Genomic DNA, 18249 nt, shown 5'->3' on the forward strand with positions numbered 1-18249 from the left:
GGATAGACTATAAACTCCCCATTAGGCCAACAGTATCCCAGCAGGGGAATGGAGTGCAATCTGCTTCTACTGGACAGGCGACAGAAGACGGGTTCCCTTGGGTCCCGTTGACACTACAGGGTTGAGGGAGGGGAGGGAACTGGAGAACCATCACTCCCGTTTCCATATGGGTGTGTACAGAAGACTACCTCCTCTTCCGTCTTACTGAAACCACTGGATTGGAGGAGAGGTGTGACAGTGCCATAGTTTCCATTAGACCTTGTTTAGGATAGGGCACTTATTAAGAGCAGCACAGATTTTCTGTTCTGTTAGGCATTGCCTTTCCCAATCCTTTGGTTAAGGGAATCAGCTTTCCTTGAAGCTTCACTGCTGTGTCGTTCAAGTCAAAAGACTCCTAGGCAGCCTGCCTCCTTTTCACCTTTCAGCGTCCTTCTGTGATTAGCTGTTCTATTATATCCAGGGCTTTATTTTAGTTGTAAGAGGGAGGAACTGGGAGTAATGGGGCTTCTCCATCTTAGCCTGATACTTCTTCATTCATCAGTGGTTTTATGAGCCCCTATTATGTTCTGGGTCCCCAGCTAGGAAGTAAGGACTCACAATAAACAAGACATACAACCCCATCCTTACTGCATTCAAGTAGAGACAAAAGATGATTCTGGAAGTAACTACAACTGTCTGACCCTTTGCAACCTCATGGACTGTAGCCTACCAAGCTCCTCCGTCCATGAGATTTTCCAGGCAAGAGTACTGGAGTGGGTTGCCATTTCCTTCTCCATACAATAAAGTGTAATCTATGCTACGATAAAGTCTCTCATTCTAATGCCAGGGAGTGCCACACTGAAAACAAAGAAAAATAAAACCACACACTTTCAATAAGTTGAATCTCTTTCAAGCTCTACAAGTTCATTCTCAACTAATAGCTACAACCATTAGAAAAAAGATTGGGAATCACTTTGATTGCCTTTGTGATTTAGTTGAGAAGATTCTGAAAAGCAAGAACTATGAGGACAAAGCTTCCCTGATTCCATGGTTGCTGATGGTGCCTGTGAGCAGTGGGATATTTTAGGAACCAATAAGCTACAACAAATAAACATGGTTACACCTCTTAACAGCACCAGGCTGAAGTAGAAAAGCCACTGCAAAGCTCCAATTCCTGGACACCACCAGCTTTTGGTAGGAAGTCAATGGTTCTTCACTGGGAGTAGAGTCTCCATTTTTGGAAAGTTGTCCTTATTTGGAAGGATATTGGGCAATCTGATCCAAGAAAGTTCTTTGCCCTGGCTTATTTTTACTAACCAACTTGTTGATATGTTTTAGGCTTGCTAAACCTAGTTATGAGGAATAATCCTTAAAGCTACTCATAATGCAATAAAACATGATTTAAGGTCAAACTGATCAACAAGACTTACCCGACACTCTGTACTGTGGCCAAAATTACATTAAATGTGAATAACAGCAAGTAAAATCTGACAGTATAACTATAATCTGACTTTGAAAGAAATTTAGTATCAATATATGTAATCCTTTTAGCACCCATGTATTCAACCAGACACAAGATTTTCAATGCAATGATTCCTAAGACATAAACAAAGTCTTCAAAGCCTTTCCCTTTTCATTGAGACTAGATGTATGTATAGAATTAAATATAATTATATAATTGTGAAAACTGAAATATTAGACTAAGCCACTGGTTGACAGGTCTCCTGAATGAATTGTGGCTTCATTCATTCATTCAATCTTTGTTCACTTGTCCAGGCTTCAGGGAGACTGTATTCTTAATCTGTGAACTAATACATCATGCATGGGTCATGCCACTGATTGGCAGTCCCTTGTGGAGCCTTCATGCTGCCTTCCGGGCCTGAGATGTAGGGTCCTTGAATCTGTGTCACTGTGTAACTTAATGAAGGCTGCCCCACAAGACATGTCTCCACAGGTGAGGAATGTCTGTTGAGAGAGGTAGCTTCCTGACACCACACACAAGTCATGAGATGGAACACCAACTCCATGGTGTCACTCATGAATCATAATTCAAATGATGGAGGTGGGAGGGGACATATGTATACCTATGGCTGATTCACATTGTTGTATGGTAGAAACCATCACAACATTGTAAAGCAATTCTCCTCTAATTAAAAATTTAAAAAATAATTCAAATGATAATTTGAATCACTTAAAATTTCTAGAACCCTCTGTGGCACCCTCCCCGAGTCCCTAAGGAGAACTAACATTCCATTTGGTCCCTAAACATAAAGTCACCATCAAACAGGTGAAACTGAATGACTATCATCCATAACACCAAAAAGGTATGATTCTATAAGAAAATGCACATACTTAATATGGAAGAAAACAGTGGTCCTGAGTAGACTGTAGAAAATTACCTAAATTATGTACATTCCAGCCGAGCCCATCAAACTGACCTCAGCACGCTATGAACTGGCCCTTTTTAAAAGTACTCATACAATTCATTTTTACCAAAGTTGCTCTGGTCTGAAGTGTTTAGTCACAATAGTTCAACATACTTCACTGCAAAATTAACTCTTTCAAGGGAGCAGATAACAACACGATGTGTCTCTAAATTTAAACCAGAAGACAGCCCCACTTACTGTTCACAATTTAACAGTTAGAAGGAAGCTGAGGAATTTCTCTGCTGGGGCTCATTCCTCAGGAGAAGTCCCTGATGGCCCTTTGCCAGCTGTAAATGGGTGGTGCATCTGCATGTCAGAGGGAGGGAGCCCATCTGGGGGGCAGGAAGCTGCTGGCTGGCTGAGTGCGGACATGCACCCTCCTCCAGACACGGGGCACCATCTGGGGAGCAAGCTTGGCCAGCAGGTCAACTCAGAGACCAGTGAGCTAGGTGCCCTGTGCCGTGCCCTGGGCGGGGTCTTCCTTACCCGTGCCCTTGTCCCGGGAGAGCTTGTCCTCCTTGTCCTCCCTCTCCAACGTGCTGCTGGAGGACGAGACGCTGGAGGCCGAGCAGTTGTCACGCTCGTTCACCGCCTCATTCTGCCGCTCCTTCTCGCTCAGGGAGGCTCGCTCCTCGTGCTCCGGCTCCAGGGCCCGCTCCACCTCGCTCTCTGCTCCCGCGCCGGCAGGGGCTAGCTCCTGGCCGGCCTCATCGGCCACCTGCCCCACCTCTGCCTCCACGTCTGCCTCCGGTTCAGGCCCAGGCTCCCCGGCGCTGGCTGGGGGAGACAACAGCGGAGATCACAGTGAGGACGGGAATGTCTAGGCAACGTCGAGCGAAAGGGAGACCAGACGTGAGGCTCATCTCTTGGGGCCATCTGCGGCAGGTAGAATTCAAAAGTGGCCCTGAGACTCCCGTCGCCTGGTCATTGAGTCAAACGCTGCGGGGAAGGGGATAGCGGCTGGCATTCATGTCTCAAGTCACTCAACCTTACAATACAGAGATCGCTCAGGTGGGCCTGATCCAACCTGGTGAGCCTTTTAGAAGCAGAGTGTTTTCTCATTAACACCAGAAAAGGATGTCAGAGAGATCAGAAGCACACGAAGTATTTGTCCCACCCGTGCTGGCTTTAAAGATGGAAAGGCCCACGTGGCAAGGAATGTGCTGGCCTCTAGAAGCTGAGAATGATTTCTGGCCAATAGCCAACAAGGAACAGGGACCTCAGTCCTGCAAGCACAAGGAACTGAATTCTGCCAACAACTGAAAGACCCTGGAAGTGGACTCTTCCCGGGGCCTCCCAATAAGAGCCCCACCAGCCACAGCCTTAACCATAACCTTCAGACACCCCCGGCCAAGAACCCAGTTAGCCAGGCTGGGTTTCTGACCCATGGGAACCATAAGATAATAAACAAGTGCTGTTTTGAACAGCTATGTTTGTGGTAATTTGTTACACAGCAATAGCAGACTGATACATGATCCTTTTGCTTCTTCAGGGAAGTGAAGTGAAGTGAAGTGAAGTTGCTCAGTCATGTCCGACTCTTTGTGACCCCATGGGCTGTAGCCCACCAGGATCCTCATTCCATGGGATTTTCCAGGCAAGAATACTGTAGTGGGTTGCCATTTCCTTCTCCAAAGGATCTTTCCAACTCAGGGATCGAACCTGGGTCTCCTGCTTTGCAGACAGACGCTTTACCATCTGAGCTACCAGGGAAGCTCTTCAGGGAAAGAGGAAATAAGTTCATGGTGAATCAAGCTGATTAGCAAAAGCAGTCTGATTTTCTTTTAAGTTATCAGTTGATAAAAAATACATCTAGTTGACATAAATAAATACTCATTGGGTAATTTTACTTTTTTTTGGCTGAGCTGTGTGGCATGTGGGGTCTTAGTTCCCTGATTAGGGATAGAACCCACGTCCCTGCAGAGGGAGCATTTAGTCTTAACTATTGGACCACCAGGGGAGTCCCAGTCAGAGCTTTCATCAGTGACTAAACCAGTGAGGTCTGTCACCCTTTGCTTGAATTATGTCTGCTCAAAATGTGATGCTTGCTTCCCTGGCTCAAACAGGAAAGAATCTGACTGAAATGCAGGAAATGTGGGTTTGATTCCTGGTTTAGGAAGATCCCCTGGATAAGGGAATGGCTACCCACTGTAGTATTCTCACCTGGAGAATTCCATGGACAGAGGAGCCTGGTGGGCTACAGTCCATGGGCTTACAAAGAGTCGGACAAGACTGAGCAACTGACACTTTTACTTTTTCACTTTCAATGGGACGTTAGCCCATACACTTGAAAGCTATCTATAAGAATCACCCATAGGCAAAGAACTCTTCGTAAACCGTCAAAGCTGGAGATCTGTGGCTCAGGTTCCATGGACGTCATCCCCTAGAAGCCGGGAAATGACACAGCCTGCCATGTGCATGTTTTTACTGAGGAACCCTCTCAGCTGTGAGCTATGGATGGACAGCAAAATGATTGGGAATAAAAAAAAAAGTCTTCCGTGAAGGCCAGGTGAGGAGGCGTCACTCCTGAGGGCTGGGCGGCGTCACACGGCTGGAATCCTGGCAGTACCTACCACCAACACGTGTTCTAAGTCTACACACACATTGCTCGAAGCAATACAGAGATTCAGGCAGGATCTGTGCATGGGAGAAGTGTGAGCGGCCTGCCCAGACACCTGAGAACAGGCAGATGACAGGGGAAGGGGGCTCTCTCTTTGTGGGGACAGCCTGCCAGCTCAGGTGAGCAGGGATGTCTGGAATGGGGTGCCCAGCGCAGCCCCCCAGCAGCCCAGGCAGAGGCATTACTATGCAAGAGCAAAGCTCAGGCCTTGCTGGGCAGGGGGTCCAGCTGCCCTTCAGCATCCCAGCAATTCTGCCAGGCCTCACTGGGTCCAGAACCCCCACCCCTCATCTGCTCTCAGGCTGTATTCCCCAGAGAATGAATCTGGGAACTGGAGAGGGAGGCAGTAGAGAGATGAGATGCCAGCCTCTCCTTATGTGCTGGGTAACTTCCAGCCACCCCAGGGAAGTGATCTTCTTCCCAAAACTGCCCCAGGGCCCTTGAGGTGGGAACTGGATGTACAGCACAAAGGGACTTCTGCCCACCACCCCCTCCCCGGGCTTGATGACACATGGCAAGTCTTCTGCTGGGGACTCCAGCCTAGGACAGGCACCAGCTTCCTGGGGAGAATGGAGGAGATGAGGGCGAGGTGGCATAGGTCCTCTGCAGTCTGTTGGGTGTCCCTCCGGGGTGTCCCCAAGAGGGCTGGTTTTGGAAGCCCTGTCAGGTCATGTGACAGCAGTTTCCAGCCTGAGACGCATTGGCTGGCAGCAGCAGGAAGACAGTAACGGGCACACAACTATGAACCCGTGTGCCCAACAATCAGGACGTCGAGTATTTTTCCTTAAAAGCAAAAACTGAGCTGGGCACAGGGAGAGAGTGAACAGACCTTTGAGAAAAATTCCCTTTGTTGTTGAAGGACTCTGTACGGTACCTGCCTTTTCATCTGATAATAGAGTACTGAGCAAAGAGATACCCAACTCCCCTCATTTTACCAGCACAGCAAAAGCATAGTTTTAGCAACAGCAGTGCCATCGTTGGGTTGACAGAGAGCATATGTTCTTACACACATTTACTTCAGAATAGCCACATCAAAATGAAAATGTGTTTCCAACAGCCTAGCATGTGGCGTGCTTAAGTTTTAATTGGTGAGCATATGGCAAAAACTGGCGAGGGTGCCTCCGTGGGGCTCTATCACTGACGGGGAGACGGCTGCAGTTGGTTGCCATCAGCCTGTGTCTGCTCCCCATCCCCAGGAGACTGGCAGACAAAGTGGGAAGGATCTGTCATTTGACGGCTGTTTGGCTCCAGCCTACACACGCTGCACTGTCATGCATCCTTCCATTTTAAGCAGTGGCTCTGGCTCCTGATCAGCCAGGGACTTCAGGGACAAGTGAGGCAAGGGACATGCAAGCTCTAGAAAGCCACACGCTCTGGGGAATAAACAGTGTAATTTCATCCCGCTCTGCTCAGGCCTTACTTCCTGCAGTGGACATTTAAATGTGTGATCTGACTGCTGGGGTGCTCTCTTTCATCACTGCTGGGGAGACCATGGTCTCCAAAATTATATCCTGACCAGAACGCAGGCTCAGTGTCCATAAGGCCTCACTGCAAATCTGCGGTGTGTGACGCTGTTCTAGTGATGAACCAATTAAAGAACATTCATACATAGTCCAGTCAAGCCAAACCCCCAAAGACGGAGAAGGGAGGGGACAGAGAGAACACATCTGGGCTGCTCACTCCTGACCCCTTCTGCACAGAATACACCAGGGGACAGGTGTGTCCAGGACACAACACACACCCCTGCTTTCAGAGGGCTCACCACTGGGCTGGCAACAGGATGTAAAATCCCATCAGCAGGGTCATGGTGGTATGGGGCCAGGCAGCCAAGTGAGGGGCCTGGGAAACGAGTAAGAAGTCCCTGGACAAAATGCACAGATGAACAAGATGTCCCTCTTCAAGCTGCATTAATCAAGCCCAGGAACAACGAGGCACAAGTAACCTGGGGGCCAAGACTCTGCCTTCCTTTCACATCCAAGGGCCCCCAGTGTGGTCTTGGGACCAGTACCTGCTCAGAAAGTTCTCATGGACACTTAGGAAACACCCCAAAACTAGACACTGAATTCCACAACATTTCTGCTCCCCTTCGCTTTCCCTTTGTCTGCACCTTTATCACCAATGGAGAAGGCAATGGCAACACACTCCAGTGGTCTTGCCTGGAAAATCCCATGGACGGAGGAGCCTGGTAGGCTGCAGTCCATGGGGTCGCTAAGAGTCGGACACGACTGAGCAACTTCACTTTCACTTTTCACTTTCATGCATTGTAGAAGGAAATGGCAACCCGCTCCAGGGTTCTTGCCTGGAGAATCCCAGCGACAGAGGAGGCTAGTGGGCTGCCGTCTATGGGGTCGCACAGAGTCGGACACGACTGAAGCGACTTAGCAGCAGCAGCTATCACCAACAGTCCCCTCCATAAACACACAGCTGTTCCTTTGGAGTCACCGCCCCAAGCCACGCCAGCTGCTCTCCGAGCACACTGGGGGGAAGTACCATCCACACTGGCTGAGTCCCCAGGAAACAGGAGGACAACGCAGGCCTGCAGGGAAAGTTGTCAGAGAGCAAAGGCATTTGCCAATACCGAGGGATGAAAATTGCTCACAACGTTTCAGGGACACCCAACAATGGTGTCCGTGGTGAGAAGCACAGGACGCATCACACAGACCCAGCACTACAGACCCAGCTCTTGTTGTCACGGAGGTTTCAGAGATGCTAAGAGATCCCACACAACACCCATGAGTTCCGTACAGCAAAGGTGGGCAAACCCCACTGTCAGAGGACACAGGGAAAACCCCAGCCCCTCGGTTCCCACCAGACACAATAGAAAAATATTTATAAATGTGATGGATATTCTAAGAGCAAAGGCATGGTGCCCTGGGAGGGTCTGGCAAGGGTTTCTGGCAAAGCCTGGGAAGGGTCCTAAGACCCTGAGCTAAAATGGTACATAAGCACGGTCTTCAAGGGTGGAAAGGAACTAAAGAGGGACAACTGGGCATGAAAGTTCTGGGCAGAGGGAGAAGCATGTGCAGAGACCAAGATCACGGGGCAAGCAGGAGGAATGAAAGATGTCTGGGGTCAGGCGCTGGGGCAACAAGCCTCGAAGGTGAGTTAGGGACCTGGGACTTCACACTGCGTGGGGTGATGGGTGCTTAGGAAGAGACGGGCCATGTTCCACTTGACCCAAGAGAACTCCTGAGTATACCCACATCACAGACAAACCACAGTTCCCACGGGGACAGCTGAGATGGGCCAGTAGCTTCAGGGAGAGGCTCCTGGTCAGTGTTGGGTGAACTTTCAGGAAGAAAACCCTGCAGACAAAGAGGCTGAGGAGAAAGAGGTAAATGCCAGCCAGCGGGGTTCAAGAGGAGAAGAAAACGCATTAAGGGCATCATTGGAAGAACACACGGGCAAGGGATCCCCTGCGGGGGGGAGGGCAGTGTGTTCGCATCCAAGGCACGTGGGGGTATTGCAGGCCAGCGGCCTGAGCACAAACTGTCTACTAAACCCCCAACCGCTCTGTGGGGAGGGGTCTCTCACTGCTCTCAGAAAGCGAGGGTGGGAGGGAACAGCGAAGGCTCAGGTCCAGGTGCCAGACAACCCTTCTCCCCGCGGTGGGTGCAAGCTTGGAAATGAAATGAGGACATGGCAAGAAACGCTTGGCAACACAGAAGGCGTCCAGAACTGGGATCTGTCTTCCTGGACCACATCCTGAGACAGCAGACTGATGGGATCTTGGCATCGCGAGGACACGCTTAGCAAAGGCCAGAAAAATGTATTTGGCCGGAACCTGCACTGACCTGATTCAGAGAACTTTAAATTTTAAGTTTGGAGGTTGGGGTAGTAGAAGGGAGGAGAAAGAAAAACAATTAAACCGTCTGAAGAGATATGGGGGATTTCCCTGGCAGTCCAGAGGTTAAGAATCTACCTTCCAATGCAAGAGATGCATGTTCGATCCCTGGTCAGGGAACTAAAACCCAACATGCTGTGGAGCATCTAAGCCCACATGCCACAGCGAAGATCCTGTGTGCTGCAACAAAGACCCGACTCAGCCAAACAGTTAAACCTCAGAAAGAGATATGGTAGGGGATAACGTGGGCTTCCCTGCTGGCTCAAGTGGTAAAGAATTCACCTGCAATGCAGGAGACCTGGGTTCAATCCCTGGGTCTGGAAGATCCCCTGGAGCATGGAATGGCAACCCACTCCAGTATTCTTGCCTGGAGAATCCCATGGACAGAGGAACCTGGTGGGCTATAGTCCACGGGGTCACAAAGAATTGGACACAACTGAGTCACACACACACACACACACACAGCATAATTTATAGAATATGGAAGATACAATAGGAAGGCAGAGATCTACAGTATACTCAGAAGAAGTAACAAGAAACTGGGTTGCTGCCAGCCTGTGGGGAAGGACTCATAACTGAGCACGACCACTAAAAGGGAGTCTTTATCCAAAGGAAACAGATGTTACAGCAGAGAGGCTGGGAGCCAGGATGAAAACCATCAACCTGAGAACCACAGGGGAAGAGGGAAAACCTAACTGTGTCTGTTGAGAGAAGAGAAAAGGGTGCCCTATCTAATGACCGAGATGTCCTTGAACCAGATCACAAAACTGGGCAAGAGAAGAGGAACAAGTAGCTCTTGAGGATTTCAGGCAGCTCATCCCTGTTTCAAGTCAGCTAGGGCAGACATCAACTCAGGCTAGCTAGTTCTTTGCCCCGCATTAATTTCTCATCTGATCTTACCTGACCTCAGGCTCTGCTTGGCCTTAAGTGAATTAAAAACAAAAGTTACCGTGTACAGAGTGCCTTTGACACATAGGTGCTGTCCCAGGAAACAGGGGCATGTCACCCTATTTACTTCTCTTACCAACGACATGAAGATTAATGTCCCCATGTGAAAAATGAGGAATGGTGTTCAGAGAGGTTAAGTAACTCATCCAGGGCCACACAGCATGCTGGATATTCTTGGCCTGCTCCAAGACCCATTCTCTGTCCTGCTTTGTGCCCTGGGAGGCCGGCCTCTGTAGTGAGCAGCTCCTGCGTTTGCTTTCCCTCTCTTTCAGATGGGTCAGCCTTGGGAGGCACCTGCAAAGGCAGGAAGAAGGAGAGGCTGGCGTGTTTATGTCCCTGCTCTTTATGAGGGGCCAGTTGGGCAGAAGATGTCAGGCCAGCATTTCTGTCCTCAGGGCTCCCTTCCCAAGGCTACGGCTCTTACCCAGTTCGAGCTGTCCCCTTTAGTTTTTCCAGACCTGGAGGCAGAAACGGTGTTGGCAGTTCCCCACTGCTGCTTGTCTCTGGGCACTTCTGTGCGCGCTGAAGGTCCCACTCTGCACCTCTGCACAAGGTCCCTTCACGGCCTGCCCGTGGGCCCTTTGAGCATGCGTCACCTACTTCTAACATAACCTTACTGACGAGTGGAGCTGGGGTTTGACCTTGGATCGGCCTGATTGAAAAGCCTGGGCTGTTAATCATGATGTTACACTGTGTGGTGGGTGACTTAAGCCATAAAAGACAAGTACATAACCATTCCTGAAAAAAACAAAACAAAAAGTAGGCACGAACGTTCCAGCTCTGCTTTCATCAATGTCCCTGACAGCTGAGTCCAGAGTGTCCAACTGGAATCCCCTGTCATGCAATTTCTCTTTGAAGAGATAAACGGCTGGTAGAAAGATCTGAATTTAATAAGTCTTTGGGTGGCTTCAATTGATTTCAGTCTGTGTTGGTGTCTCGATGACTTTGCCAGGACTTGGCTTTCTGGCAGGTCTTATGAAACTGAGGCTTGGGCCAGCCAGTTCTATAATAGCTGCTCCAAATGGTGTAGATTCCAGGGACCTCCTCAGTTCAGAGCTAATAACTAACACCATGGACTTTAAACTTGTGGTTTAATCATATAAATGTGAAAAAGGTCCCAAGAGAAAATGCTCACAACTTTGAAAATTCTTTAGATTTTGCCTTTGGTGTTGGGCCAATTCTTTCTAAGCTGTTCACTCAGATTTACTCTGGAGCAGGATTTCTCAGACTCAGTACTCTGGATATTTGGGGTCAGATATGTCTTTGTTGTGGGGCGGGGGGCTGCAGCCTATCGTCATATGCATTGTCAGATATTCAGCAGCATTCCTGGCTTCTTCCCACTGGAGACCAATATCAGCTCCTCCCCAATTATGACAACCAAAAATATCTCCAGACACTACCAAATGTCCCCTGAGAGCAAAAATCACTCCTGGCTGAGAATCATTGCTCTGTAGGAACAGGTTCATTAGGATGGGCCCAAACTCAGTCCACTTCAGCTTATTCCAAAAAAGACACATATTACCTGCAAAATACCGAATCACTGGTCTAAAGAATTTGTATGCCTTTAAAATACAGCCCAGCTTTGTCCTCAAAATTAGAGCCAGAGTTTTCAAACAGGCTCGGGCCTAAAACACCTCTTAAGATGAAATCCATATATGTTCAAAATTACTTTCAAACGTCCTGTTGGAAGATACCACCTTGTAGATCCCACACCCGCCCTCAGAGTTCCGACAATCCGGTTTTCACTGCACTTCAGTGGAACGCTGTAAGAAGTCCTGGGCTGACAGTCATGGGCCACGTTCTCACCAACTACAGGTCCTTGAACTCTTAAGTCACACTGGGTGCAGCAAGCCGTTTAAACCACAAGAGAGACATGAGATTCAAGAATGGCTCAAGAGAAAAACACAGAGAGAGAGAACAAGACACCTTTCCACCATGAGGGTGGTTTGTTCCTGATGGAGTATAACATGTAGAGGTGGTTATGGTGGTAAGAGACTCACTGTAGGGACTGGATACCCAAGAATCTTGAGTGCCACCCAAGGTCTTAACTTCATGTTGTAGATGATGGAGAGTCACTAGCGGGTTTTAAAATCATGCTATAGACATGATTTCTTTTGGGGGGAGGGGGTTGGGCTATAAGAAGAACCTGGGGAGGTGAGGCATAGTAGAAGCTACAGAAATGGTCCAGATCAGAGATGGTTAAATTGGGACTGAGGCACTGATGATGGGGAGACAAGGGAGAGGGCTGATTTGAGGGGAAAGAGCACATCGACATTTGGTGACTGACTGGATGTGGGGGTAAGCATTAAGGGAGAAGTCAAAGTTACCTATTTGCTTCCAACTTAAATAAGGAGGCCAAGAGAAATGGTCTTAACCAGACAAGGACTAGGAGGTATGAGCAGATTTGCTAGTTTTATGGGGGAGAGATGAGGGACACCTCCCATCAAAATGCCCCTGACCGGTATTTGGTAAGTCTGAAGAGTCTAAGGAGTATTCAGATGGTGATGTCTAAGGAGGTTGGACACATGAGTCCTGAGCTCAGGAAGGCCACAGCTGGAGAGGCAGACATGGTGGATTTCAGCACTCAGTAGGTTGCGAAAAATCACAGATGGGCATGTGAAGGTACAAGAGGTGTGGCGTGAACACAGGGGGTGGCTGGAGAAGGAATACTGGAAAAATCTGACACTTAGGGGGCAGCTATAAGAAGAGTTGGTAAGGAGATGGAAACAAAATGAGGACAAAGGTTGAGACAAGACAATGAAAACACAAAGACAGAAGACGACAATGACATGAAAGCCCAATCACACGTTCGAGTCTAGAGAGTTCTAGAAGAAACAGACAGAGTTGCTTAACCTAGAAAGTCAACAAAAAGCTACTGGAACTTCCCAATGCATCTGGTGGAGGTGGCTTCTTTAGAAGATATCACAGCTTTGGAAAGCTCTAAAGATTTGTGGAACTCAAAAATGTCTTGAAAAAGCATCCTTTTATAGGGACTGGAAAACCAGAGTTTGATTATCCTGCCTCACTGCTGGTGTTGTATCATTTTGTACAAATGCCTTGTGGGAGTGGGTGGGGGAAGGCAGGGGTATGGGGAAGGAGGGGCGCTGGGGGGAAAATAGGGGAGGTGGAGATGGCAGAGGAGAGAGCGAGGTCCTGAGCACAGATAAGGATATGAGAAGAAACCTGAGAGTTATTCTTCTTTGCTGTATCACACTGACTGAAGAAGCTCCACAGCCCCCAACCCGGGGAGGCCTTCTGACTGTGCCTGGAAACACTTACCCAAGGCTTTCCCCTGGGATGAAAGGCACTCCTGTCTCTCCGGATGCCCTGGAGCACCTCCAGACACACACAGCACCTGCTCCAGACTGGGTTTTACAGCTCCTGATACTCCTTCTTCTTGTCAAATAAGAGCAAACAAGCCAACAGCTGTTTCAAACTTGGATTTTTTTGTTTACATTAAACAGTTTTTAGAATGAAAATTTGATGATAAAGGTTGGTTAAAAATCACTATAACCCCAACCTTAGAAACAAGTCTCCATGGGTCTCTCATTTCTGGAGTCTTACAAGCAAAGCCACCCATAGCCTTGATTCTGGACCATCCTACTAAGGAGGTATGCATAGAAAACAGCCTTGTAAGACTGAGACGGTCTCCCTCTGGAGCCAACCACTGCTTGGTTTATTGCCCACTGTGAGCAAGTTCACGCCTCCCTCTGGGACAAAGGGAAGATGAGCTTCCTGCCCAATAAAGACTTGAGGTCCTTAAACTCAGGGTTCCACTCAGTGTGTGTGCAGGTGTCACGTGGGCTTATTCACATCACCTTGTGGAAACTGGGACTTGCAGAAATGGCACAAATGCTGATATCTTGGCTACTACTATCGCTGTGAGTAATAAAGTCCTTTGTTTCTGACCCAGGAGTTTCGTGTCTTCTGCCAACATCCATGAGATCATGGCGGGCTAACTTACTAGCTTTTAAGTAGGGTGAAGTCTCAGACCTTTGGCAGATGTTGACGCCTATTTGTCATCTATGAAATGATCATGGCACTCATATAATATCCTGCTTTAACAAAGGTCCCAGTGCCACTCTGTGCCTTATCTTTACTTAAGTAAACTTCAGCAGGATTTATACTTTGCTTCAAAAAAACTCAGGACTATTTAATGTTTTATAAAATGGTACAAGAAGACACACTGCAGGCAACTGTCATTCTCTGTAAGAGGAAAAATGGGAAAGTATTGTCTGTTCCTTTTTTAGAAACAGAGAAATGGCAAGCAGAAAACTCCCGTGATTCACAAAGGCTCCCGAAAGTTCCCCAGCAGGCATAGCAGGCAGGGCCCTGGCCTTGCCCTTGGGTTGAGTCCCGGAGAGATTCTGTCTCATTGATCAAATGGCATTAAGTAGCAGCAGTCAGGTGAGGTGGGGCAGCCCTGAGTCACAGAACCACCAGGAATCTAGTTTCCTGCCAACTCACGAAATCCTGAACTGGAGGTGTCCAGAAGCTTTATGCAAGAGAACCAGCATGCATTAGGCTGATGATGGATAATATTCCATCACTTCTGTGCCAGCTGGAAACAGGATGCCAGATGTTTCTGATCTCTACCCTGCGGACAGGGTCACCTAGGAGAGCACCTTTTTGCCTGAAGAACACTGAAAACATGTTACCCAATGAAGGTAACAAAGATGCTCAGTCAGTGACTGGTAACGATGACAACAGCCATGATGAATGAAAATGATGAAAAATGATGCCTCACTGAAACAAATCAAACATTTCATGCCATTACTGTATGTCTATATTTTATTTACAGGTTTGAAGATCAGGAGACTAGAAGAATTATCATATTCACCAGTACCGTAAATGCTTAGGGGCTTCCCAGATAGCTCAACCGGTAAAGAATCCACCTGCAATGCAGGAGACCCTGGTTCTATTCCTGGGTCAGGAAGTTCCCCTGAAGAAAGGATAGGCTGCCCACTCCAGTATTCTTGGGCTTCCCTGGTGGCTCAGCTGGTAAAGAATCCGCCTGCAAGGTGGGAGACCTAGGTTCTATTCTTGGCTTAGAGAAAATATTAGTTTACCATGCCCATAATTTCTGTAAGTGCCTCCAGCTGAGTGCTGGTGAATAGGCCATGACCACATAAGCCACATTTTATTACTCCAGCGCCAAAGAGTAAGAAATTTGAATATATGTAGGAATCAATTACAGGAAGAAAAAAAATCACACTGTTGAACATATTTTTCCTTGACATAGAATTAATAGAGTATGATAAATTTCTAAATGCATCTCTAACATGCTAGCTCTGTGTGGAATATAAAGGGTACCGAGCTCAAAATAAGAAATATAATCTAGCCATTATTGTGTTTTCATGGCTATATTAATGAGTGAATCACCTTATCAACTCTTGACAGCATCTTCCATCTCCTAGGAAATGGTCATTTCTCTCATTTAACCTCAGGAGGGACTCAGGTATTTGAGCCAGGGAGCCTAGGAAGAACACAATTCTAGCCTCCAAGGAAGGAAGTTCAACCCTGAGACATCCTGCAGGGACCACCGTCAATACCTGGTTTCGAGATCAGCGATTTTCTCCACTTTGTTTCCATGAAATAGGTTACCTAGATCTGACACCCACTGGCATAATAGTTTACCTTGCTGCATTGACTTCACTGTGGGCCCATAGATTATCCTTTTTTTTGGCCATATTAAGTGGCTTGCAGGATCTTAGTTCTCCAAACAGGGATTGAGCCCCGGGCCCTTGGAAGTAAAGTGCAGAGTCCTAAACACTGGACTGCCAGGGAGTTCCTAGATTATCATTGTTTTCAATCCTCAGAGTAATTTCCTTAAAGCCACATCGAAAAACTCCATTCCAAAAGAACACTGCACCTTTTCTCTACCTAGTGAGAAAAACTTATTTGTTTCCAGAGTCATCTGTGAATGCTTTAAAATAACAGGAAATACATTTATTGGATAGATATTCTGACGGATACCATGAGGGCTCAGTGAAAATAAGGAAAGCATAATTAAAGCAATGGGACTTCCCTGGTGGTCCAGGGGATAAGACTCCGCCTACCAATGCAGGGGACACAGGTTCAAACCCTGGCCCAGGGAAGATCCCATATGCCTTGGAAAAACTGGGCCTGTGTACCACGACTACGGAGCCTGTGCTTTGAAGCCTGGGAACCACAACTACTGAAGCCCTGGGCCCTAGAGCCTGTGCTCCACCACAAAAGAAGCACTGCAGTGAGAAGCCCTTGCATTGCAACGAAGAGAAGCGCCCCCTCTGCGCAACTAAAGAAAGCCATCTCTGCAGCAGTGAAGACCCAGTGCAGCCAATAAATAAATAAAATTTTAAAAAACAATTAAAGCAATGGATGAAGAGAGAGGTCCTTCCTCGGTTACCTAAACTGGAGGTTCACTGTCTCCATTAATGAGAGCACAGCGCAAATGAGAGCACATGAATGGGTTTGGACCTGGCAGTTTTACCCAAAGGAAAAAAATTCAGATCACACCAGTTTTAGGCACCACTGGGACAAACACCTGCTATGAGCCACAAGAGGGCCAGATGGAAAAATAATTGACGCACACAATGACTTGATGGTAGGAGTAGTGGCATGATTTACACAAAAGTTACAGCAGATTTAGCTGGGAAGGTTTTTGGCTGAAAGATCTCACTAGACGCCACATAATGCTACAGGTATTTTACCATTAACTCTTCCCTCTCGTAAATATTTTTTGTAAGGGAAAAGGGAGAGAAAGCTTTAATGTTTTCACATATTCTGTTATCAAAAGTTCTCCAGAATTCAAGTAAGAACTCACAAAGTGACCTTTAACCCTAAGGTATATATAATTCAGGGATAAATATTTGCTGTTCCTTTTTTTTTGTAAATATAATTCTGAAATGTAGGCCACAATTTTGATAGATACTGGGGAGAGGGTCAGCGAGGGGATGGCATGGGATTCTTGGGAGCATCACCACAAATAGCATGACACAATGAATGGCTGGGTTGGGAGCGAAAACAGTGATTTTTACTCCCAGCATGGCACCAGCAAGATCTGAAGCACATCCCCATCTATCCGAGCCTCCGTGAAGTATGGATAAGAGCATCTCCCTTCCTTACTGAGATGTACCACAAAGGATTAAAGAGCAGCATTTGGAAGGAAGCAGCTAAGTGCTACAGAAATGTGAAATGAATTATTAGCACATGACCCCACAAGGATAAAGAATGAAAAAGCGAGTCAACCCCTGGCACGTTTGGACCGTGTGCCAGGTGTTTGGTGCAGGACAAACATCTGGATGTGTGATTATATATTTTATACTTCTCCCAGCTGTTGGAATATTCTAAATATTAGGGATCAGCAAAAAATTACTCTGAGCATTTGAAGATGGGGACCTGGTGGAAAGATGAGACCATTGACCGGGAGCTAGAATGCTTCCAAGAATGGTAACAGACCAGGCTGAGAAAAACCTTTATGTCACATCTACTTTGTGTTCTGGTCCAAAGGCTCCAAATCAGAAAGATGCTTCATCAGTTCTCTTGAGAGCATCCTCTTAGAGCCTTTCTTCTTCTACACTTAGAATTTCCAGTTGAATAACTTGGTTATGTACTAGGACAAGGATGTTAGAATACTTTGATGGTTCCAACTGATTTGATGGATGACAATAACTTAATATATGATGGAAGTGTTTCTAGACTCTATAAGAGCCGCTGCTTCTCCCCTGTCCCTAAGGAAAAAGGAAACACCAATGCTATTTTGTTCATTTGTAACTGTGTCTAAATTCAAGTCCAATATTCCTTTTTCTGATGTAGATAACCACTTAGGGTGTGATTTCAGTCAAACATTTTCTTAGTCTCTGTTTACCCCTTCTCTGAAGAGGAAAATTACATTTGCTATTTATCTTTCTGAAAGCATACTGAAATAACTTTCCACAAATGCTTATTATGTACATACAAAATATTTCCTGTGTTCTGAGTAAAGTTTAAAATACTCTCTTTTTAATTGGATAGGATGGCTTCAAGTTTGACTGACACTGGACAAAATACTTGGGGAACTGTCTTGGTTTTGCCACAGACATCAAATAGATTAAAAATCTCGAGGACAAACAGTATTTATATATACTGACAATTCCTTCTTAGCTTGGGGCCATTCTGTACATCATAGTTTGGACAAAATCCTTCTGTAAAGTGCTAGAGATAACAACTCTTAGAGTTAAAAGTACCCAGATTAAGTCCTGAACCACAGCTTGCAGGGGGAATATTTTTTATATGGCCTCTGGAAATACCACCATTTAGATAGAACAGTGATATCAGGCCGAGTTTGGAAAGCACACTGCTGTTACAGAGAAATCTGTTTTCCTGATTCCCGGAGTCTTAACATTTTAAGACCGAAATTACTCATCTAGGACTGAGCCATCTGCCCAGGACAATCTTCCATGGTTCTGGGACCA

At 46.9% G+C, this 18249-nt stretch overlaps 1 protein-coding gene across 9 annotated transcripts in view; it reads right to left on the minus strand.

The window, feature by feature from the left end:
- FHOD3 (formin homology 2 domain containing 3) overlaps nucleotides 1–18249 on the minus strand; it is a 503163-nt gene that overhangs the window by 75667 nt on the left and 409247 nt on the right. For all 9 annotated transcript variants that reach the window (XM_043443940.1, XM_043443933.1, XM_043443935.1 and 6 more), the window contains one exon: nucleotides 2892–3182. In XM_043443940.1, coding sequence (XP_043299875.1) covers nucleotides 2892–3182 — 291 coding nt within the window. The remainder of the gene's footprint in view (nucleotides 1–2891; nucleotides 3183–18249) is intronic.

Source organism: Cervus canadensis, chromosome 23, assembly GCF_019320065.1.
Source record: "Cervus canadensis isolate Bull #8, Minnesota chromosome 23, ASM1932006v1, whole genome shotgun sequence".
NCBI classification, from domain to species: Eukaryota; Metazoa; Chordata; class Mammalia; order Artiodactyla; family Cervidae; genus Cervus; species Cervus canadensis.